The sequence below is a fragment of the Sitophilus oryzae genome, unplaced genomic scaffold (assembly GCF_002938485.1).
Source record: "Sitophilus oryzae breed Bouriz unplaced genomic scaffold, Soryzae_2.0 scaffold_1436_pilon_pilon, whole genome shotgun sequence".
Classification (NCBI taxonomy): domain Eukaryota; kingdom Metazoa; phylum Arthropoda; class Insecta; order Coleoptera; family Curculionidae; genus Sitophilus; species Sitophilus oryzae.
Genome location: NW_022146100.1, coordinates 4616441 through 4640600, shown reverse-complemented (window position 1 = coordinate 4640600; position 24160 = coordinate 4616441). Strand labels below are relative to the sequence as shown.

Sequence of the window (24160 nt, the reverse complement as noted above, 5' to 3'; positions counted from 1 at the left end):
GCCGATAAATCTCCTTTTTAAAGCCCTCCATATTTTGGACTTATTTGAAAAACGATAGAGAGAAAATATGTTTCTGTTATCGAGATCTACCACCCCTTAAAATATTTGCACTTATTTCTGGGACACCCTCTATAACAATTTTACTTTTAGGATTATTAACGAATTTAAACTAAAACCTATCAAAGTGTTCAATGAAGCAGGCAAGTATTTAGCTCAGACCGAAAAATTCGGATCTATAGCCGAACTGGTCGACATTATACGGAAAAATAGCGACGCCGGAGACAAGACTGTGACGGAGATGTGCGACGAGATGCTGATACACGCTGTTGCCACGTTGACCAAAGCTAGAGCACCCGAAGCTCAAGTCGAAAGTTTGATTAGGTTTATATCGGACAAGGCTGTGAAAGTAAGTCCCTAAATTTCACTTTTGTTTTAGTATAGGCTTGGTGCATTCTCCGCCGGTGTTGGAGAATATTGTAAACAATCGGTATACAGGGTGTCCCAAGCTGAGCGTGCATTCGAAGTTTCTGGAGAACTACAACATCTAGATCGGAGATTTTTTGCACATCATAGTTTCACAACGGGATCTATCGATTAAAAATATTTTCAATATGGCGGCACTTCCGGAAATACCGGAAGTTGACAGCAACTTTCTTATTTTAAATGGGTACCCCCATTTTTTATTACATACCTAAATTCTCTGTAAAATTTTATGCATTTTGATATTAAACACTTTATATCTAACATTGACCGTTTTTGAGAAAAAAATATTTAAAATTTTTGAACGAAAAAAACTGCCTGTCAAAAATATGTGTATAGCCTAAACGTCAAATTTAGTGATTACCACAGCCACTGTACCATAAAGAGAAGACATGTGGCTATCTATTTCAAAAATTAAATTGTTTGAACGTCATATAAAAATGGCAGCGGCTGTCATAGAATTGAGCGATTTAAAAATTATCATAAGTAATTTTTTTCAAATGGAAACCCACTTTTTTTATTTCACTAGTGAAAAGGCTTTACAATTCGTTACTTTTTGCCTATACATGTTCCTATACCTAAAATAAATCATTTTGAGTTATTATATTAAGATTTAGTTTTAAAGCGTATATTTTCCTTGGTTTTAACCAGTAGCCTATGACTTTAAATGTCAAGTAATATAAAACAATAGATCTAATCATTTCATATTGTGACGCTTTGTTCAAAAAGGAGCGCTTTGTTCAAAAAGAGCAGATCATTTCCGAGCTAACTTTGCGCTGTTTTTTTTCGATCATACGGAATATTATTAATCATATCAACTATTAGATATCACTAAAGACAAAGCTAAAGAGCGAAAATACGAGATATATTTTTATAAATATACTTTTTAAACTCTTAAGGGGTAGGCAGTATTTATAATATAGGAAATTCAAATAATTCGTTTTCTGACAGATGGAAATAAATTTTCTGACCGTTTGACACTTAATGTCGAAGGAAGCTAGATAAAATCAAGAAAAATATACGTTTTCAAATTAAACCCCGATTACCAACTTATAACAATAATAACAACCTTAAAATAATAACAACCTTAATTAACGACTAATAACAACCTTAAAAACGATCTATTTTAGGTATAGGAACATGTATAGCTAGAAAGTAACGAATTGAAAAACCTTTTTATTAGTGAAATAAAAAAAAGTGGGTTTCCATTTGAAAAAAAATGATTTATGATAATTTTTTAATCGCTCAATTCCATGACAGCTACTGCCATTATTATATGACATTTGAACAATTTAATTTTTGAAATAGATAGCCACATGTCTTCTCTTTATGACATAGTGGCTGTGGTAATCATTTAGTTTGACTTTTAGGTTATACAATTTTTTTCGACAGGTAATTTTTTTCATCCAAAAATGTTTAATATTTTTTTTTTCTCAAAAACGGTTAATGGTAGGTATAGAGTGTTTAACATCAGTATTCATAGAATTTTACAGAGAATTTAAGTATGTAATAAAAAATGGGGGCACCCATTTAAAATAAGAAAGTTGCTGTCAACTTCCGGTATTTCCGGAAGTGCCGCCATATTGAAAATATTTTTAAGCGATAGATCTCGTTGTAAAACAATGATGTGCAAAAAATCTCCGATCTAGATATTGTGGTTCTCTAGAAACTTCTAATGCACGCTCAGCCTGAGACACCCTGTATACAAATACACGAGTTTAAATACCGAATTTTGACATTTTAGATTATTTTTAAAAATGTAACACGTTTTTAAAGAGTACAGATACTAATATTGTCTTTATAGTTAGTTTATTTAATTAAAAAATAACAAAAAACTGTTTAAATATCTGTTAAAGAGGACCAATTAATTGATTTCAGTATTCAAACTACATTAATTGACTGTTTGCGTTGATTAATAAATAATTTCTCCAAATACTAAAAAAACTGAATTTTGTATGTGTATTACACAGTGTGGTAAAAATAATACCTTAAAAATTTTATTTCATTTTTTGACGACAGCATATTTATAACAACAGAGACGTTTATTTTAATAACTTATTATATTGATTTCTGATTCAAATCTACATTTATTTAGAATAATTTATTAACCAACACAATTAAGTATGTAATTAATATTTGGGCGGAAAAAATGGTATGTATATTTATAATAAATATGTATATTTAATTAATGGTATAGGTACTCTTTTATAAAGATTTAAATAGATTCCTCTTGTAAACAAATGGACTTGCAATATTATCGTTACATTTGTTGCTTTAAAAACAATATAAAATGTCAATATTCCAATGTGTAAAAAATGTGGTCATAAATGAGGTCTAAATTATAAGAAAATATGTATTTTCTACGAAAACTTGAAGGGATGGGTAAAAAATGGTATAATACAATTTGATAGACAATTTAATTGTGTATCTTATTCTCCTAAAATATACAGGGTGTTCCATTTAAATTTAACAAGTTATTGCCGTTTAAAGCTAGTAATTATTTAAAATAAATTTTTACACACTCTGTATGAGGTAGTATGGTTTTTATTATTTCAACACAATAACTGATCAATAAATAAACTTCAATAAATATTTAGTATTAAAAACTTTGATACCCTGGTAGAAATGAAGCTTTAAAATTTTTACTGTATTTCACAAAATTGAAAACATTTCAAAAACCGTAAGGTTTAAGTGATATAAACCTTAATCAAATTTACCTTTATTTTAATCGAAGAAACTAAAAATGTAATAATATATAGGGTTTTCCATTTTAAAAAAATACAACTTTGATATTTTATATTAGTTTGGGGCACTGTGTATCTTGTAAAAATATTTTTAAATTGTAGCTCTAATAGTTTTTCAACGAACCCAAAACTTACAATTTGTAAAAATCTAATTGTTTAGCTACAATACTCCGTGTCGTATGTGGTGAACAACCCTGTATATTTTCTATCCAGAAAGATTTTAGCTTTACGAACATGCGGCAAATTTATGTTTTTTTCGTAGATTTCAGCTTATATTGAAGCTAGACAACTGAAAACCGCCTATTTTTTGGCAACTAAATACAAAAGAATTATGGACATAAGGAGAATTTTGAAAGAAGCTGAGATGTTAAACCAACCAAACATAAGAATTCTCTGTCAGAAAGCTTTACAAAAGTATTCACAAACTTCCAATACAGACAGTGAAGCAAAATAAAGACTATAGTCTGTCTAATGGGAGGATCCCTGACAGTTGTGTCTGTCATTTTAATTCACAGGCCAATCGTATTTTCAGTCATTTTTTGGATGTCGTCTGTCGAAATCTTCCCAGTCATCGGACAGACTATATACATATTATACATCCTATACCAAACCATAGTTACTATATTATGATTAAGAATAAATATAAGTTGATGAGCCCTAAAAAGTTTTAAACTGACAATCATACTCTATTTAGTACCTATCAAAGAATTTTTTAAGAATTATAATTTGGCTGATATTTCTAGGATTTAAATTAATTATATTTATTTATCATCATACTGATATATTTAAGGCTCGTGCATGTGAAATGATTCCAAAAATTAGATATTATTTAAAAACCTTTATATTTAGTGAGTTATTTTTTAAGACTAATATAAACACAATAAGACATAATATATTGCAATACTGTTTATTTTGATTATTGTTATTAAAAAGAGTAGTTAGCATATGTTATGCTTTTGACATATTGTTATATTTTTACATGTTGATTATTATATATTTTTATAAACTTCTACATAATCTATATTTTTTTATTTGTATAAATAAAATATTAAAATAAATTAATGTGATTATTGATTTCTTTCCCTTAAACAACTTCATAAATAAATAACAATATTTTTGAATGAAATATCAGTTTTCTTAAGATTATGAGAATTATTCCCTCCACCAATCCAGTATGTCTTTTTTCAATTTTGGGTAAAAAAAGAGAGTAAATTATTTTATCAGGTCCAAAATGGCAATATCTCGACACAGCCCAATTCATTATTTCTTTTCACAATAAGTATATATAAATGCTAACGAATAAATGTAAAATTTTTGGGATAATAATATGTCTTTCAGTGATACTGCACACATGAATTTTCTAAACATTAAGAATTATCATTTGAGATTGTTTCATCCGCATGTAATTTATCATTCTTCTCAATTTCTGCGTTCAATTTCTCCATAAAATTAGGATCAATGTCTCCAAGCTTCTTAAGGAATGTATCTTTTTGCTCAATGTTCCACTGAGTAAACCATTCTTTAAATAGTTTAATCTAAAACCACACATTAGTATAAACATAATAAAACAATACAAAATATACTCACTCTACATTCAAAAATGGACATTGGCTTATCCCTGCAGTTTATATTGGCAATGCTATTTACAATTCCATTAACGTAGGCCTTATGAGCATAATTATCGGCGAGCACCAAGAGAAAATCAGATTTTTGAAGTTCGCTCCACTCCTGGAACCATTGCAGAAGGTATCTAATTTGGGCCTCGGTACTTAAAGAGCACATTTTTATTCAGTCTTACTTTATTTGGGCAAGGTTTTGATTTCGATCTACAGGCGAAAATATATGTGCGTTAGAAAAAATCCGTAACATCTGGACAACGATGGTCTATCACATTATAAACTTACGTTTCTAACGTTTTTTTGCGTTCCGTTATACGAACATTAGATGCTACATTCTACAGTCTTGAAATTACCCAAAAATATGGGATTTTTAAAACATTTGGAATAAATTTGCCCGATTCATTTGGGTGACAGGCAAAAATTGGGTTAGAGTTATAAGCTTCTTCGTTTCTAATCTCCGGCATTATCTACCAAAGTAGGAACGTAGGAATAATCATATTCTTATAAATGTATTTATTATATATGAAATAAGAAACTTTTTTAGGGATATTAAAACGTTTTATTTATAAAATAATTAACAAAATACAATATAAAGGTAGTATCTTCCTTAACATTACATTTACTAACTATTTAATTAATACTATTTTCGATTAAAAAAATTATACTGCAATAAAAAGAAAAGTAGATTTTTCTGCTGCTAATAAATCTAATTTTCTCTAGTCAAGCAGTGTAGTCTTATATTTTCCACATCGATCCAGAGGAACCATCATAAAATAAATTCGTTATTAAAGCGTTCGAGTTCCTCGAATCAAAGTATATAAATTAAAAAATCCAAATCACAACACACCAAAATCTGTTTTAGTACTACTAAGTTTTAATTTTTAAAGATCTCCAGACGGCGATTTTCTTCTAACGTACTTATTAAAATAGTCTGGCCTCCAGCATTTACATGAACCAGGGATAAGGAACCAATCGTAATACAGTCTGACTTGGAAGCACCCAAGAGCGTCAACCCCGTCACAATAAGTAGGCTTATTGGTTGATGACGTTTCAGGCTGATTAGGTTGAAGGCCTGTTCTTTTCTGAAGGTATTGGTGGTAATCCTGTGGATTAAATAAAAAAATATGAACTAAGTCTTGAAAAAGCAAATAAAGGATGGTTTTTACTTGGAAATCTTGGAATGGTGGTGCTTGAGAGCTGGACAATGGGTTTCTTTGGACGTTCTTGATGTCGTTGGCGCTCAAAACGGTGTCTGGATAGTTAATTTCTGCTACCAGAAGACTGGACCAGCGAGGAGACGACAGACAGCCACCGTCCAAGTAGTGACATCTTGATTGTACGCATCTGTAGAAAAAAAAGGGATAATTTACAATTTCCAAGCCAACTTGACGCCGTTTTTCTTTCGATGCGACGGCATTTTCGTTTAATATAATAGTTTTGATTTTTTTTCATTGCTGATAGGTTTATCTGAAGCTATTATAAAGGTAATGATTAAGTGACGAAATACATCAAATACAGGGTGTTAAAACATGTGCAAAGTTGTCTACTAAAGACTTGAAATATTTTTAGTTTTAAGCAGTGGCGGCCCGTCAGGTGAGGCAACTGAGGCGCCGCGCGCCTCACCTCGAAATTCTAGCCTTTAGTAGTACACAAATTTATTTCCAGCTAATCGTATATTTATATTATAGCTATATTAATATTGAATAATTTTATTAAAATATACCAAGCTTTTTACTTTTCGATCGGTCTAAACCAACCGATCGCGCCATATCGTTTGTTTTAACTGGACTACAATGAATCTTTTCGTTCTGCGTTCCTGAGGCGTAATTTTTGCCGCCTCTGCCGACCTTTTTTTATCAATGAACTAAAACGTCACACATTGAAATCAGTGGGCCGGGGAAGCGGAGGGAAAGCGTGAAATTAGCTGCTGCAGAGGCGACAGCCAAATCGCTTAGGTGCAACGCTGTTGCCAGATTCATGAAAAAAATACATTCTTTACAAACTTGATTGTTAAGTTCATAAACAATTCGTGCTTGATATGGCTGGATAATGCGATATTATAATGCTCTTTGTAATTAAAATTAATCTATTAATTGATCTTCACGAAATACCCCATCAATAATTATGGAAATAATATCGTATATCGAAGAGAGTATAGAATAAATTTGAATTATATGAACTCTTGGCATCCACGCAATACTGGTCAAAATAATTAACTTTAGATATTTCGGGGAATTACTAAACGTCACGTCTGTTCGGTCGGTTTGTTTTATGCTTTTGTGAGTAGCAAGTAGTGTGATCTAGCCGTAATTCAGAGTTTAGTGATTTATTTTGTAATAATCAGACTTTAAAATGAATCATGTACATGACATTGTGATGTCCCTTCTAGAAACCCCGTTTTCCAGAAGACAGGAGGATGAAAAGCGGGAGGTCTTACAGGGAAACAGACCTACTCCCCAGATAAGTGTTATAACAAATGATAAAAAGACAAATTAATAATCCCGATTACAAGTGTTCAAGCCGAGCGGGATTTTTCTTGTCTAAAACGGATAAAATCTTACTTAAGAAATACAATGTTATAAGATAGACTTTCTGCTCTGTCTTTATTTTCAATTGAAAAGGAGCTGTTGCTTACCCTTAGTGAGAACGAAGGGAAGTTTTATGATGACATAATTGATAAATTTGCTATTCTTAAAGACAGACGAATAAACTTAACCTACAAGGAATAATTCTTATACAATTAATTTTTTAACTATTTTTTACTTGTTTGTTTCTTATTTATGTCGTCGGGTCGCGCGTCGTAGAGCTTAATGTGACAAATTCCGTCTTACTAACCGAACGAAAACCTCAAATTAGAGCTGTTATATTACGATCATTAGATTAGTTAGCTAATACCTAATATATGTTATATTATTTATACTATATACTATATAAAAAATAAAGAAACAGTTCCGATGATAACTTATTTAATAAGTTATGCTTACAAACTTATTATATCTGAGGAACAAAAAAATCTCTAGCTTATTGTTGCTTAGCTGCTTAAAAAAACAAAAAGAAAATAAACACATAAAAACAAAAAAAAAGTTCTTATGACATTTTTAGTAGGTTAAACCTTCAAACATATTATATCTGAGGAACAAAAAAAATTAAAACTTGTTGCAGCTTAGACCCCCCCCCCGGTCTTTTTGTTTACGTTCGTCCGCGTTTGCGTCGCCTCATCAGTTCTAATGGTCACGAGCCGCTACTGGTTTTAACTAAGAAACAGTCTACTAAAATTTGTCACAATATGTCAACATATGATTCACCGATTTTTATATTACGTAAAAAAATACAATTTTATTTTTCTGTGTCTTACTTGTGTCTTAGTACCCCTACCTATAAGTAAGACACAAGCAACTAATAGAAGCGTTAGAACGAAAAAATCTCGATACAAGAGATATACAAATAATAGTAAAACTGTACCTTAATCAAAGTGCGTCTGTTCGCGTCCAATCTGAACTGACGAGGACGAGAGCAGTGGATATCAAACGAGGAGTTAGACATAGGGATGTGTTCTTTCACCACTCCTTTTCAACGTCTACTCAGAGGAAATCTTTAACAAAGCCATCGAAAATGATGCTGGTGGAATACTAGTTAACGGCATACAACTGAACAATTTGCGCTACGCGGACGATACAGTCCTTCTCGCTGAAAACATGCAAGACCTTCAGAATATGTTAAATAACGTCATCACAACTAGTCGAGAATATGATCTGACACTCAATGTTAAGAAGACCAAATACATGATTGTCACTAAAACTGGAGTGCCCAATGAACATCTGTACGCGGAAGGCGAGGAGCTCGAAAGAGTAGAGAGGTATGACTACCTGGGTACAAGTGTCGACTGCACCGCGGATTATTGTTCAGAAACAAAGTTTTGCATTGAGAAGGCCCGTGCATCCATTATGAAGATTAAGAAGCTGCTCTGTAGCCGCGATTTGAGCCTAGATCTGAGAACTCGTATGCCCAAATGTTATGTATTCCCAGTCCTTTTGTATGGTATGGAAGCTTGGACCCTCAACGAGCTTTGCGAGCGGAAACTGGAGGCCTTCGAGATGTGGACATACCGTAGGATGTTGAGAATATCATGAACAGAACATGCAACCAACGTGGAGGTTCTGAGAAGAATGAGGAAGGGCGTAGAGATCATCAGAGAAGTGAAAAAAAGAAAATTGCAATATCTCGGCCATATCATGAGGGGTCCAAGGTATGAGATTTTGCAACTCATAATCCAGGGAAAAATTGTAGGAAAAAGATCTGTTGGAAGGAGAAGAATATCCTAGCTCAGAAACCTGCGAAAAAGGTTTAATGTCACGTCATCTGACCTATTTAGGGCCGCAGCTTCCAAGGTCAAAATAGCAATGATGATAGCCAACCTCCGATATGGAGACGGTACATAAAGAGAGATTTTTCTGTACGTTCTGATGTTCAGTATGATATGAAAAATAAATCTTATTTTTACGTGAGGAATCTCCCTACGGAGATGGCACATGTTTTTTGAAAAAAAAATGATTCAATTACCTTGTAACTTCAACAGTTTGAGTAAAGTACCCTTCGTAAGGTATCTGCACCACGTATCTCCAAATCCCTTGGTAGTTCTTGGCGAACACAGGCGTGGCATATTCAACCTTTGCTGGGCAAGGGGTGGGAGGCCCATCGTACTTCGCTACGTTATCATCCCTTCTTTCCAAAGGCAGCTGAGCAGGTCCGGACTTTGAAGAATCACTGTCTCCATTAATCACCTTGTACAGAGAGCAGAAAATTCCACCTTGATCGCAGAATTTCCGCGCTTTTCGATCTGAAGATGTTGAAGAAGTTGATGAATTTGACGAATGGCTTGCGGGTGAGGATTCTGTCTCTGTTTGGTTCCCTGTTGAAGTGGTGGAGCTGGTGTTGTTTTGGAAGGGTGTTGCGCGTTTCGCTCTGTAGTTTCTGTCGTTGATTTCGTATGGATTGAGACTGAAAAATGAACCACAAATAAAAAAGATCTTTTATTATTTTGTTACTCTATTTTCTGCAATTTTAGAGTTCTACTAAAGCTATTAATGCTATTTAAGTGAATTTTATAATAGCAATGTTTCTTTAAAAGAAATACTAAAAAGCAAGCTATTTGGATATAATTTGATCTATTTTATTTCAGACTAGAATATTATACCGGGTGTTTCTCATAAGCGGCTTACCCCTATACGTTTTTTTTTAGATAAAAACAGATTTGGTATACCGGGTGCGTCTCAAAAGTGGCTCACTCATATTACTTTTTTATTTTTTTAGATAAAAAACCATGGTATAAACTATAAGTAATAGATGGAACTACACTGAGTGCGCACGTGCCTTCTAGCTCTGCCAATCGAAAACGCCATTAGAAACCGCCCGACTTCCGATTCCGACAAAACTCAAATGTGATCGAATAACGGGAAATTTAAACATAGGACTGCATAATTTTCCTGTTAGACTTGATTGCATAATATATTGCATTTTTAACCCATCAGATTTCTTCAAAGACTGTCATGCATTATGGTCATTGGATAATTTAGGAAATCATTTTTTATAGCGGTCGGGTTAGATTTATTAATAAAAGAAGTAGAGGTAGGTTAGAGTGACTTGAATTAACGTTAGCCTAGAAAAGATCCACTGATCCAGTCCATTCATTATTATTGGGTATATCTGACCAAAATAATCCAGTCATTATATTAAAATTAAATAACATTTTGTAATGCGTTTTCAAAAATTTTCAAGATACGTACGTAGTACGTACTCGCATGTACGTCCGTAGTACGTACTCGCATGTACGTCCGTAGTACGTACTCGCATGTACGTCCGTAGTGAAGTCCTACAATGTACGTAAATAGTACGTACATGGGGCACGTACTATGTACGTATACTTTTGTACGTACATAGTACGTCCCTAATTGGTCCCGGGACGTACCGACGTAAAATGGACATAAAATTTTCGTCGAAGTGTGCTGTATGGGTATCATATGTCAACTTTTGACATTTTCGAAATACTAGGTATGTGGTATAAAATTATTCGTAAAAAAATGATTTTTCCAAATACGCTAATGAGCCGCCCTCGTTCCGTTTGAAAAAAATGAGATATGATTAAAAATACGAATTAGTGTTTTTAACATAGCCATGGCACTCTAGATTGAAATTTAAGATTTTAGAATTACATTTAATATGATTTTTTTTAAGCGAGAATGTCAAAAGTTGACATATGATATGTCATTCTATTCAAAATATAATTTTCTATCGAATAAAGTAAAAATACCGAGAGTGCCATTTAAAAATCAAAAGTTGTAGTCATTTCCGGTGAAACAGGAAGTGACCAAAAACAATTGAATACATTAATCAATCCTAATTTAGGTCATATACTAACATACCAAATCTCGTTTTTTTATCTGAAAAAATAAAAAAGTTATATAGGGTGAGCCACTTTTGAGACGCACCCGGTATAGGTATATGACATAAATCCATATTTAGTTAGTTAATTGATATGAAAATATGAAATATATATTTATCGTCATGAAACTCTAGGTTTTTAATAAAATGCAGTTCTCAAAAAATCCCAAAAAATATTTTTTATGCTGTTTTTGAAAACTGTTGTTGGGAAAAATTAATAAGGGAGCCAGTATTTGGACAGTTCAAAATTTGCATAGGATTTTCATGTTTCCAACGACAATGCACCACCCGGTATAATAAAGTTTAATATCATTATATTTGAAAACAGAGGACTATTTTCTATTATTTCTTTATTTATCAATAATAATCGGTGTGTCTCTTACGAGTTTTGTGCTATTCCATCCTCTTGTGGTTGCTGTTCAACTTGAGTGATTATGGGGAGAGTCTCATCTGCTCTCAGAATGGGCAGTGTCTTTCTCAGGTACTTTAAGGTCATGTTCCTTATTAAGGCGCTGAAATAAAAAATAAATTACATAAGTTAAAATAATTATAATTTTGTCGATAGCCGGTTAGTCGGTTGAGTGGTATTCTTACTCAAGTGAATCGAAACAAAAAATAGAAAGCGTTGATAATATTAACGTTCCTAACGATTACAATAACGTAATAATATCTTGTGTATACATAAAAAGAAAATAAAACTAATAAGTATAAATAAAATTACCATACAATCGAAAATAAAATGATGTTAGGGTAGCTTTTGAAATAATTCACTGACAATTTCAGTTCGATGGACACCTATATTTTATTTATTAAAAATAAATTAATAATTTGAATTTTATCATTATTTATTTTATTTTATTTTATATTGATATCCTATTAAATAATTAATAATTTATTGATATGGTTCTATTAGTTTGTAGTTAATAGAATAGGTACTTAAATGCTCCTGATTTTATCTAGTCTTATTTTTTTATGGGGATATGTTAGACAGTAGTGTTAAAAAACTCGACCAACTGTTGTCGACAAGATGAGAGAAATTATTGTAGCTGCTTTTCGAGGTAGAACTCCACATAATACCTTTCAAAATGAAAATATTCTTTTGAAAAGACAATTATTTTATGCAGTTAACAGGAAAGGAAGCATTTTGAGCATTTGATTTCATCTACCTAATTTTTGTCACATAATTATAGGCTTTTATCTAGTTTTTTTTTTAAATGAAGGAGTAACTTGCTTTTAAAAGTGACTAATGTTCTATATTAATTTTGTCTCACCCTGTATAACTTTTCTGGTCAAATTTCAATTTAGTTTAACATACAATGGTTACTGTAATTAAATATCAGGCTATACAAGGTCAACTAAAATTTAGGTAGCTGTTATCGAAATTTAAAATTTACTCTTCATTTTCACAAAATGTGAAATATGTCAAAATCCTTAGATTTTAGGTATATGCTTCTTTAATAAAACTTACCTTTATTTTTTTCCTAGAATCCGAAAATCAATTAATATATAGGGTGTTCCATTAGAAAAAAAAAAAAAAAAACTTTGATGTGTAACTTTTTTTGGGGACACCCGGTAGAATTCTATATCTACATATATAAAATGCTAATGTTTATCTGTGTCGTCTCTACTGAAGTAACGACTTACTCTAGAAAATTGCTTTTTTTACTAATAGGCTCTTCTAAAAACTGTCGTCGCCGGATTTTTTGTTTTTCAGTTAATTAAACAAAAAATAAAAAGTATCTTTTTTTCCGATGTCGTGGCGGATGCGCCAGGTTTCAATTAGTATTTTTATAAAATGCTTTCAGTTAACCTACATATGCTGCCAAAATTTTATTTCGGTATAAACTACTGTTCTCCTTGGAGCTTCCGCGGCGTATGAGCGGCGCCACCCTGTATCTTTAAAATCTACGCTACTATTGCCCCTCGTATATTGTAATAATAAAGAATTAGTAATAGGCATACCCACAAAAAGTTTTTTGAGACCCTGAGCCACCCAGTATATTAATAATAAAATTAAATGGCAATTTTTTTGTGAATGATGTTCTATACTGTTCATTTTATTTTATTCATCGTCATAAATAAAATTAATTTCACATTCATTGTAAATTTAACATGAGGTCGTTGCTTCTTGCTAGTGACCCCTTGTCAAATTTTGACAAATCTAGATATTTGGTAAAAAATTTATAGGTACACACTGACGTCAAGCTTTGAACAGCTGATGAACTTTTGGAAGGCTATCACTCCTAAGTCAATATGATGCTAGTGAGCGTTTAAATTTTTCCTAATTCATTTCATAGTGACTGAGAGTTATTATAATGAAAGGATACATTGACTTCATTTCTTTGTAATATAATTTGCTAATTTTTAGCCTTCGATACCCACATCCAATTAGTAGCAATTAAATTATTAAATTGGTTGGTTCTTTGCAACAGTAAAGATGGAAAGATTCAATAGATTCAATAATGTCATTTATAATAAACTTCAATACACAAACTATAGTCCGTCTAGAAAGTATCCGGAAAAAAGAAAGCAAAATTACAATTATCGATATATATTTTTAAGACTTGAATTAATAAAAATCATAACAAATTATTAATTTTATTTACTCAAACAACCTCCATTTAACTCCAAACACTTAACTAAACCTCCAGGTACATCCGAAACTAGGTTCACACCATAATGTTCAGTGGCGGTAGTCCAGGCCTGTAAAACTGACCGAATCAAATCTTGTTTATTTCGTGGAGCTGCTCGTTCCACTTCAATCTTCATTAGTCCCCATATGTTTTCAATGGGACTAAGGTCTGGTGAAGCTGCTGGCTATGGAATTGTTGCCAAATGGTGTTCTTGCATCCAAGCTTGAGTATAGGCAGACGTATGGCATCTTGCATTATCCTGCTGAAAACGCCACCCCTCTGGATATGAAATATGAGCCGTTTCACAAGAAGAAAACCATTTAAAATATCACAATATTTTGCACTATTAACAGTTCCATCAACTATTATAAGAACAAACGACTTACCTGTAGGAAGTTCGTTCTGAATTATATGAGTATCCTCGTCCAAATAGATAGGTCCCGACCCTACCGATACTAGCCCTCCCAAGAAATTCTTTTTTGATTTAAAAGCAAAATAATGTTATGAGAAGGCTGACGGTCGGGTGCGGATGACTAAGGCCTATGGCTAACAAAAAATGCATTCTTTACGTAATTGGGAATAAAATGTGCTCGATAAAGTATGATAATGATACTACGGGTGTATATCTATTTGGACGAGGATACTCATATAATTCAGAACGAACTTCCTACAGGTAAGTCGTTTGTTCTTATAATTATATTTCGTATCCTCGTCCAAATAGATATACACCCGTAGATGTTGAAAGAAAAGAAATTCTTTTGTGGCAGTTTATATTTTGCTATTTTTTAAAACAGGTGATGTAAAATATACATAATCGTATAACATTACTATAAACGTACATTTAAATATAATATATCAAACCCACAAAACAAAAATATATATAATCTACTCCTACATACATGTTATTATAATATATAACAAAATAGCAACAAAAAATTAATGTAATATAATATGTATCACATAATTATGATTCTAAATTAGTATAACCAAACCAAACACATAGTAGTAGTATAACACATACATATTATACTAAGGGTCGGCATTTTTGGTCTTGGGTGCCGGTTTTCATGTGTACGAAGAGTACGGTCAACACGCTTAGTAAAATAAGATGTACTGAAAGGCGAGTATTTTCCCAAGCGTATGGAATCTAGCGTCAGATTAAGTAGTTATGTAATAAATACTTCGTATTTTTGCTCACTCCGACTTAGTAGATTGCCATAACGACTCACTCTATACATGTAAACGCCGACCTAAAGGTTCGCTTGCCAGCGGGGTATTAGTATGACACAAAAACATTTAATGTTTTTGTGTGTGGTTTTTTTTTTATAATCGCGACACAGTCCCTTTTATCTAATTTTTTGCTTTCTTTAATTTGTATATTAATATTTAAAAAAAAAGTAAATAAACTATTTGAATTTGAATATGAATATAAGTAATTAGAAAAATATAAAATACACTTATTAACATTAACAGAATAAAGAGCAACTTACTAGAGCAGTTTATAATGACTGCACTTACTTCCTGCCTGTTTTTATAAAGTTATTTTTTTTTCTTTTATTCAGTGGACGATTAATTTTTTGAAATACTTTTGATGTTGATGTCCACACTATGGTATTCTTTATTTTATCAATTTTAAATCCCTTTCTGTAGGCCGCTGAAGACGTCGCGTATGTAATACTATGAGTACTAAACAATTTTGTGTTGATTCCACTTTCGTTTAATATCTCCTTTATCCAGCGACTTATAGACTGGGAAATTGCCACTTTGTGTTTTTTTTTGAGCAAGAAAAAGATAATTCTTTTCCCCTCTTAATGATTCAGTTCTTTTTAGGTAAGCTTCTAAAGTGCTGGCAAACATAAATCTTAATAGAAGAGTCGTCTACTTTAGCTATATTTTTTAGTGTCTGAATTCTCTGTCCAGTTGCACGAATTAGGAGAGTAGCAAGCTTTTTTGTGAGCAATTCTAATGAAAAATTCGAGTGGACACCATCTTTTTATAAATTCAAGGACAAGTCAAGGACAATCGACCATTTCCAGACTTTAGTAGTGATAAAATTAAGGTGCAAATATTTTACACCTCCCATTCTATTAGTATATGATATTCTTGGTCTCAAAATCCTCTAGCGTTTAAATAATTACAATAGGTACCCTAACCCGATTTTGATGCATCAATAACCTAGTAAGTAAGAGTATATTTAGGAGGCATGAAATTTTGACCTGCATATTCTGTATTTCTGAGCCACCAGCCGTAAACTTCAGAAAAAAAAAACTTGTTGGCACAAAGAACCGCATATAATATGTATATATTATATACGGTATATTCATTATATTCTATATATTATATATATAATTTTCATTATTTTCCTTAAGGGCTACATCGTATTTAGCTCATTCAAATCTCTTAGTGTCTATAAAACCAGCTGTATTTATCTGCGGGACAAAAAGTAATTAAAGTGCTTGTAAGTTGCTAACAAACCATCTTATAGTTAGTATGGATACATTTATATTTTACATATTTTTAGTATGATTACATCTATATTTTCTGGAAAATTTCAGCACTAACTTTATAATCTTACATTTCTTTGTGTCTGTAGGATACATTTTCATTAATTTTGTATTTAAGATAAAATCTAAGTATGAAATTTCTTGAGTAGACGAAGATACTCTTTACGATTTATTTACTTATTTTTTTTTTTTTTTTTATTTAATTTCCAGTACATTCCGCTAAATGTTTGTCTAATAATAGAACATCGTCAAGATAGTTTAGTCACAAACAAAAATGTTTTCCCTTAAACAGTTGTTAATTACCGGTGTTCAGGGGTTGAAAACATATGCATAGTGCAAATTCCAAGAAAAAAGAGCTTAAAATTCATTTTTTTATTACTATTATTATTATTATTATTTATATTTTAAAAGTATAATTTAAATTCCAGTTTTCTGCAATGAGAGTTTCTGGATAACTATATTGTTTAGGTTAGTCTAAAATTTTAGGTTTAGGTCTACTAGTTTAGGACCTAAAAGGTATCGTAATCGCAACCATATTTATTATAACCTTTTAAATAACTTGAAACAAGTTTGTTATGTGTTATTTTGAACCATTGGCTGTAAATAGTCAATTTTACCAGCATATTTGTTTTGAGTTCTAACCTGAATTATTGTCTCCTCCAATACATTCTGCCTTCTTTGGAATTCTTGTTCCCCCCTCGTTCTTTTTAAAATGACTCTTCTAGGAATTTTTCCCTTCTTATCTTCTCATTATTCTGTCTGTGGACCTTGGATCCTGGATCTCAAAGCACTCATTTTTAAGTGTTTTGATTTCTGAGATGAGCCTGCTAGTATTTTCAAGATTCTTGGCTTCTATGCATTTTTCACTAAAACTTTACTAAAAAGCAAATCATCGCTTATTTGGTCAATCGCCATGCTTTTAATTTTGCTATTCAAGTATGAATTTAATAAAAAAAGAAAACCTTACAATGGTTCGTACAGTAGGATTCTCCTAACATAACGATTTCCCTAAATCTATCAAATTTTAAGGGCAACTGCAACCTTGGTTATTTTCTTTGAAAAGTTCCACTAATCTTGTAATTGTTTGGTCTAGTGGTGACATTGTTTTACCTAAAAACGTGCTGTAGGTCTATCAAAAAATATATTTCTTACTTTCTGTTGAAGAAAACATTATTTGGACCTCCGGATTTAACCTCGGTCCTTAAAATATACTGCAATTGCTGGGGATGGGAAAATATTTTAAACTGTCTCTCGTTTCTGTTAGTAATTTTAAGAAAGATAAGCATCCACCTAATTTCAAGTGTGTCACATATTTTAGGTCCTACTCCTACACAGATCTTTCTCTCTCTCGAATTTAAATTAATTGATTTTTTTCTAGATTTGATGAGTGAGCAAAAAACACTCTAGAAAATGGTAAACAAACAACAATGTTGCGTCACCCTGCCGCTGTAGAAAAGCACTCCGTTCGGTGTTTTGTGGCCGGGTATAACATAATATATAGTTACCTGTTTGAATACAAGCTTTTATTTAATCAAAACTGCAAAGCAGATTTTTCAAATAAAGCCACAGAATAAAGGATCCGATATCTAGATCATTTTAATAGTTTTCTGAGACATACTAGCGTGCATAAGTGAAGGACTATGCTGGGTTACAATGTGTATAAGAGCATATGTTTACATCCACAAGGTGGATTAACCCAAGCTAGTAAATATTAGACAGAATCATAATACTTGTCTCACCATTTTCCAATTCCAGCCGGAAAATACAGATCATGTTAATGTAACCCACGTGTATATAATTATATCCACAGGGTGGATTAACCCAAGCTAGTAAATTAACTAAAGTAAATCTACTACCTCTTCTATCTCTAAAATATATAATTACTTACTTGTTACGCCCCCTGTTGACAAAAAATAGCTTTAACAGTTATAGCTATTACATGCAATTTGAGACTTAACAGTTATGTCTCTTTTTATATTTGGCTTTAACATTTATAGCCAGTATCTACAAAAGTATTTAGAACTCACTTTCGTTCTCATCACTAGTACTACTGTACACTCTTATAGGCCGTTTTCGATCCAAAAAATCCAATTTTCTCAAGAGATGTCTTCTTTCCCTTTCCAGCCCTTCACTTTCATCACCACTAGCACTTAAGGTACGTTTCCTTTTACTATATTACGGCATTTTTATATTCACTTCTAACTATACTGTTTACTCGACAAAGCACAATAATGTTATGGGAAGGCTGACGGTCGGGTGCGGATGACTAAGGCCTATGGCTAACAAAAAATGCATTCTTTACGTAATTGGGAATAAAATGTGCTCGATAAAGTATGATAATGATACTACGGGTGTATATCTATTTGGACGAGGATACGAAATATAATACACAGAGGTGTAGCACCACGCTGAGATATTGCTCCCCAAACCATTATTTTAGTGGGAAATTTTGAAACTTGAACAGTAACATTTTCTTTTGATAGGATTTTTAGGTGGTTTCCACCAAGCTGGAAACAACTTTCGTCAGAAATAAAAACATTATTAAAATTATCTTCTTGAAAACGTTGACAAAAATCCATTCTTCGCTGCCTTTATAGAGGTGTTATTGCAGGGATTTTTTTGGCTTCCTTGATATGTAGCCTTGTCTTTTCAGTGACATGCGGACGGTTTCTGGACACACTTTGTTTTTTAATTTTCGCTGACTTCCAAATCTGTTAGCTAATTTGCGAAACCCTAGGCGCGGATTCTGTCGTCCTAATGCCACTAAAGCGTTTAAATTGTTTTCGCGAATCTTACGCGGTCTTTCTGAAACTGGTCCATGCTTCATATCTGTGCCATTTTTTATCTTCTTTATTGTCTCATATACTGCACTTTTTCCGAGTTCAGTCAATTGCACTAAATTTTTTTCGAACACCTTTTCTATACAAATATTCCACCAATCTTATTTTTTTTACTTGCGGCATTATTTCTCAAATCTTAAGCCGGTTTACAATCAACAATATTTGACAGATGGTGTTGCCATGCGATTTTGGTCATAGCCTACTATCGGCACAACCTACGTGATGGATTACTGTTGTCTTAGAGTGTTACAGAAATAAAATACATTAAAATTAGGAAAAATATGAAATTCCGGATACTTTCTAGACGGACTATATATTAGCTGGATTAAATTATTAATGGATTATTTTTTTTGGGAGCACTGCAGTTCTGCATAACTTATTTAGCAGTCGCCACTGTACGGGGTGTCCCACATTCGAGTGTTATCATTGGGATCTCGGAAACTAGAAGAGGAACGAAAAAAAGTCAAATTATGGCGTAAAGTTTTGCGATTTCGTGTCTAGCCGTTTAAAAAATTAAAACATTCTGAATACACTCGAAGAGAAATCGTTTATATTTTTTCCTGGCTTAACCTGGCAGGGATATTTTAAAATAAATGATACTTATCATTTTAACTTTTTCTCCCAATAAGAGGGTGCTGCTAAATGTCAAATAAGAGGTTTCGTCCCCGAGATATCATCATCAACTTTAATTTTTTTAAAATACGGACCTGGATTTTATGTTATATTTTTCTTTAAAAACTTACCACCACCACCTCCAAAATTCAAATACACAGCCAAACTTATATGGAATCACTCTTTATTTCTAACTAAACTTTTTGCAAGAAAAATAATGAAATTTGGGATAATTTTAACTTCGTACACGATTAGGGAATGCAATCCCGCACCAAAATCAAAATCCCACAAACTTGCGGGATTAAAGCAATCAATCCCGCGGATCCGCAAAATTGCGGGACTGTAAACAATAATCATACATTTGGTCCTAAATGGTACAAAAGGCATTGTACATTTTGCATAGGCCCACAATATATTGATATAGCGTGTATCTTAAACTAGCTGTACAGAAATTTGCACCGATGTATTTTTTTTCCATAACAAGGGGCCGTCCTCTACCGGAAACACTGCGACCTGTGAGGTCTATTGTGTTTATCCCCCTTCTATATCTGCACCCATTCTCCTATCCCTGTGCCCTGCACTAGCTTATGCAGGTCCTTGATAGGATGGGAGCATAATTCCTCCGGTTCTAGCCTAGCTTTCTCAAATAAAGAGTGTCGCTTGCGATCCAGAGCCTCGCAATCACATATTAAGTGCTCCGCTGTTTCAGGATCTTTATCGCAGAATCTGCAGCAAATACTTCCTTGATACAGGTTGAGCTTGTTCAGATAACACTTGACAGCCATGTGTCCTGTCAAGAGGCCTGTTGTAATCCGCACTTTATTTTTGCTAAGCATTAGCACTTCTTTTGCGGTTTTAGAGCTAGGTCCTTGGATAAAAGCCTTGCTGTGCCTGTGCCCCTGTCTGTTTCTCCAGTGGACATTGTGCTTTTCCTTGATCCAGAGTTTCAGTGCACTACGGGCCATACATTTGGGTATTCCCAGTACTGGCTCTGGACCAAGATAGGATGCCGATGATCCCTGCCTAGCTAGCTCATCGGCCTTTTCGTTGCCTTGGATACCGCTGTGGCCCGGCAGCATATTCATAGTCTGCCAACGTAATACGATATTCGGCTAAAGTCGCAAGCGTTCGAGCCTAACGTTTGCAAAATATGATAACATTGAACTAACGTTGGCAGTTTATACGGCTGAATTCGCGTTTGAGCCTAGCGTTTGGAAAATACGATTGAATTGAACTAACGTTGGCAGTTTATTTGCCGTCCGACACAGTTTATTGTTTAGTCTTCAAATTATTCATTTAAAAATTTGGCTTTGCATGTTGTTGTTATATAATTTATTACAGAAATGGGTAACCGAATTAGGAGATTTAACAAAAATTACTTGGCAACCTACTACGACTGTTACACCGTTGGAAAAATCTAAAAAAACATATTTAGACGCTCTTACCATTGTCATTTTAAAGTTAAACAATCGCGTACAACAAAAAGTATCGTAATATCGACTGTCCTGCAAAAATGAGAATTTTAATAGAAAAGCCCATGGATACTGCAAGTACATGGCCTTGTGTTGTGATTTTTTACGAAGAACATAATCACACAATAGAAAGCGGAGCAGCCTTGTTAAAAAGACCTATAGGCAGCGAAACAAAAAAATATATTTTCCAGCTATTTGAGAAGAGACATACTACTGCAAATACCTATCACCCATTCACTAGTATTAAGATGGAAGAAATGGGCGACAAGTACGAAGAAATGATTTTAGACCGGCACTTTTTTCCAACTAAAACCGATTTTTCAAATTTATGGACGGCACATTCCAAAAACAACTATGGAGAACGAACTGGAGAAGGCATGCTCTTGGCTTTAGAAAATAACTTATAAAAAAATAAAAGCACTCTTTCTAAAATTACTCGTGTTGGTGATAATTATGCGATCTGTTTATGCACACCAATTATGCAACGAGCTGCTCAGTACCTTACACAGTGAAAGAAGTGTTTTAAAAAAAGCATTGGCCACAGGCAGAGCTCCTGCTTTGTTCCTTTCACGTGTTGAAGGCAGTATGGAAATGGTTGACTGCATCGCAGAACCTAATCAAAAAAGAAGACAGGCAAAGACTATACACGAACTTTAAGAAGATATTAACTTCAACATCAGTTTTACTTTTTTAAGTAAGCTCGCAATGTATATAATGGATTGTTCTTTGAATCTAAAACAAACATTTTGTCATCGTTTTAGTTAAAAATTGCATTTCAAGAAGTTTGAAACCGTTCTCATATCACTTTTTGTTCTTTTCCTTCAAATACTAACCATTCACGCATCTAATCATCAAATTATTTAAATTACACCTAGTGCTTAAACAGGCATTAAGTGCCAACGGGCAGTTGCGATCCTCATAATTTGCTAACGCTTCACGGCGCCCGGTACGAATCCAGCCGAAGTCGTATTACGTTGGCAGAATATGAATATGCGGCCCGGCACCCAGAATAATTTAATTCTGTTCCTTCGTGCCAGAGCTCCCAGTTCACCCAGGCATTCCCAGACGAGTCTCGACGATACCTTTGGGCTCACAAGCGCCCCAAGTGCCGCCTGACTGTCTGAGCATATATTGATGAGCTTACCTGAATAAGCTCTTCTATTGTTTTCCCTTGCACATTGTAGAATGGCGAAGATTTCTGTCTGGAATACGGTTGAGTGTTTACCCAAGGAAAAGGATAAGCTTGTTGACCCTGGTCTTTCCCCAAATACTTCAGCTCCTGTTCCTTCAGCGGTCTTTGACCCGTCTGTATACCAGGTTAGTCCATCCTGAAGGAATGTTATATCTGTCCACATTCCTCGATCCATTTTGTTCACCTCGAATGGTTTGTGGTAGTGATAAAGAGGGGTCATTTGGTCCGATCTCATCTGACCGATGTATACAGAGTGTTCAAAAAATATATTTAATATTAACTAAACTTAAATTTTATTATAATTTGTCTACTTATTTTATAAATAAAAATATTATTCTGATTTGAAGTTCTTTTTAACTTGTTTTAGTTATCTGCTTTTAGATACATTCTATATCAATAATTTTTTGGCATATGTAGAATGTACAAAGCTTTTTGTACCATTTAGGACCATACGTATGACTAAAAAAGCTTATTTTTAGAAAAAACGTCGTATTTTTCTTAAAACAAAAAAAAAATAAAAAACCGATCAAATTGTTTTTTCTAATTTCAATACAGATTAGTCGTACTTGGTAAAAATTTCGATTTTTTAAAAATTGTAAATTTGCGGTAAAAAAGATTCTTAACCAAATTTTCACACTCTTATAAAACACCCTGTATACGAGAATTCACTAAATATATTTTCGAAAACCACATAGATCACAATAGCATCTTAATCACAATATATGCATCTAAAACCTGGTCCAAACCACATCCCAAAATCTTTTTTAGTTCAAGAGATATTCAACTTTAATTTTCCCCTAAAATTTTGGTTGTCCCGATAATTATGTCCGGCAGTTTATTTGACGAAATTGTCCACAAGTACTAGTTAAACGCTTTTCTTCACTTACGCACATACGCCAGAAAGAAATCTAACAACTAACCTGTGTGTTTCACTTATTTTTAATGGCCAAGCCGCAAGGGGAATCCCCGGGTTCCGAGCGTCGACGCATCGGCCCGGAACGAAGCACTTGTGTCTAGCCCCAGTTGCCTGTTGACACTTCTGAACGAAGCGGTTTGATCTTGAGATCGATTGGGTTACCCAGTAGTAATGTGTCGATCCCGCAGATCCCGCAGATCCCGCACGGTAAATCCCGCAACTTTGATCCCGCGGAATCTTAGAGTGATCCCGCATTTGCGGGATCCAGCATTTGCGGGATTGCATTCCCTATGCACGATAATGCACCTGTCCATAGCAGCAGAATGGCTAGAGAATGTCTTGAAACGGAAGGTGTCATAGTTTTGGACTGGCCTGCATGTTCACCAGATCTAAACCGTATCGAACACTTGTGGGACCAGCTCAAAAGAAGGGTTAGAGCCTCTCGAGACAATTCAGGAAATCTCGCACAGCTTATTGATGCAGCATTAGGAGAATGGGAAAACATACCCCAAGACAACGTTGATAATTTAATAAGAAGCATGCCAACGCGGATAGAAGCTTGCATAAGGGCTAGAGGTGGCAACACGAATTGTTAAAATTATCAATTTTCTTTTTGCTTTTTGACCATTAAAAAATTAAATCTCATTTCGTTTCAGAAACCGACAAAATACCACTGTATTCAGGGGCGGATACAGGAATTTATTTTTTTG

General features: G+C 33.4%; 3 protein-coding genes across 3 annotated transcripts in view; 1 reads left to right on the top strand and 2 right to left on the bottom strand.

Moving 5' to 3' along the window:
- The window catches only part of LOC115876505 (zinc finger FYVE domain-containing protein 26), a 49396-nt gene extending 44969 nt beyond the window's left edge, over positions 1-4427 (top strand). The window contains exons 8-9 of the mRNA XM_030892307.1: positions 151-406; positions 3487-4427. Of these exons, the coding sequence (XP_030748167.1) occupies positions 151-406; positions 3487-3678 (448 nt within the window). The 3' untranslated portion in view covers positions 3679-4427. The remainder of the gene's footprint in view (positions 1-150; positions 407-3486) is intronic.
- LOC115876507 (uncharacterized protein C14orf119) lies at positions 4116-5269 on the bottom strand. The gene is made up of 3 exons (XM_030892309.1): positions 5129-5269; positions 4812-5050; positions 4116-4759 (listed from the first exon to the last, which is right to left on the bottom strand). The coding sequence occupies exons 2-3, from the start codon at positions 5004-5006 to the stop codon at positions 4592-4594; spliced, it is 363 nt and encodes a 120-aa protein (XP_030748169.1). The 5' UTR covers positions 5007-5050; positions 5129-5269; the 3' UTR covers positions 4116-4591.
- Positions 5270-5393: 124 nt separating this feature from the next.
- Positions 5394-24160, bottom strand: part of LOC115876504 — a 43661-nt gene continuing 24894 nt past the window's right edge. The window contains exons 3-6 of the mRNA XM_030892305.1: positions 11665-11793; positions 9404-9841; positions 6010-6187; positions 5394-5946 (exon numbers count right to left, since the gene is read on the bottom strand). Of these exons, the coding sequence (XP_030748165.1) occupies positions 5725-5946; positions 6010-6187; positions 9404-9841; positions 11665-11793 (967 nt within the window). The 3' untranslated portion in view covers positions 5394-5724. The remainder of the gene's footprint in view (positions 5947-6009; positions 6188-9403; positions 9842-11664; positions 11794-24160) is intronic.

What these genes read in the sequence shown, in the direction of transcription:
- LOC115876507 (XM_030892309.1), bottom strand. Translation starts at nt 5,006, where the DNA reads ATGTGCTCTTTAAGTACCGAGGCCCAAATTAGATACCTTCTGCAATGG. An exon ending in TGTCCATTTTTGAATGTAGA is followed by an intron (nt 4,760 to 4,811) that starts GTGAGTATATTT and finishes GTGTGGTTTTAG; the next exon opens with ATTAAACTATTTAAAGAATG.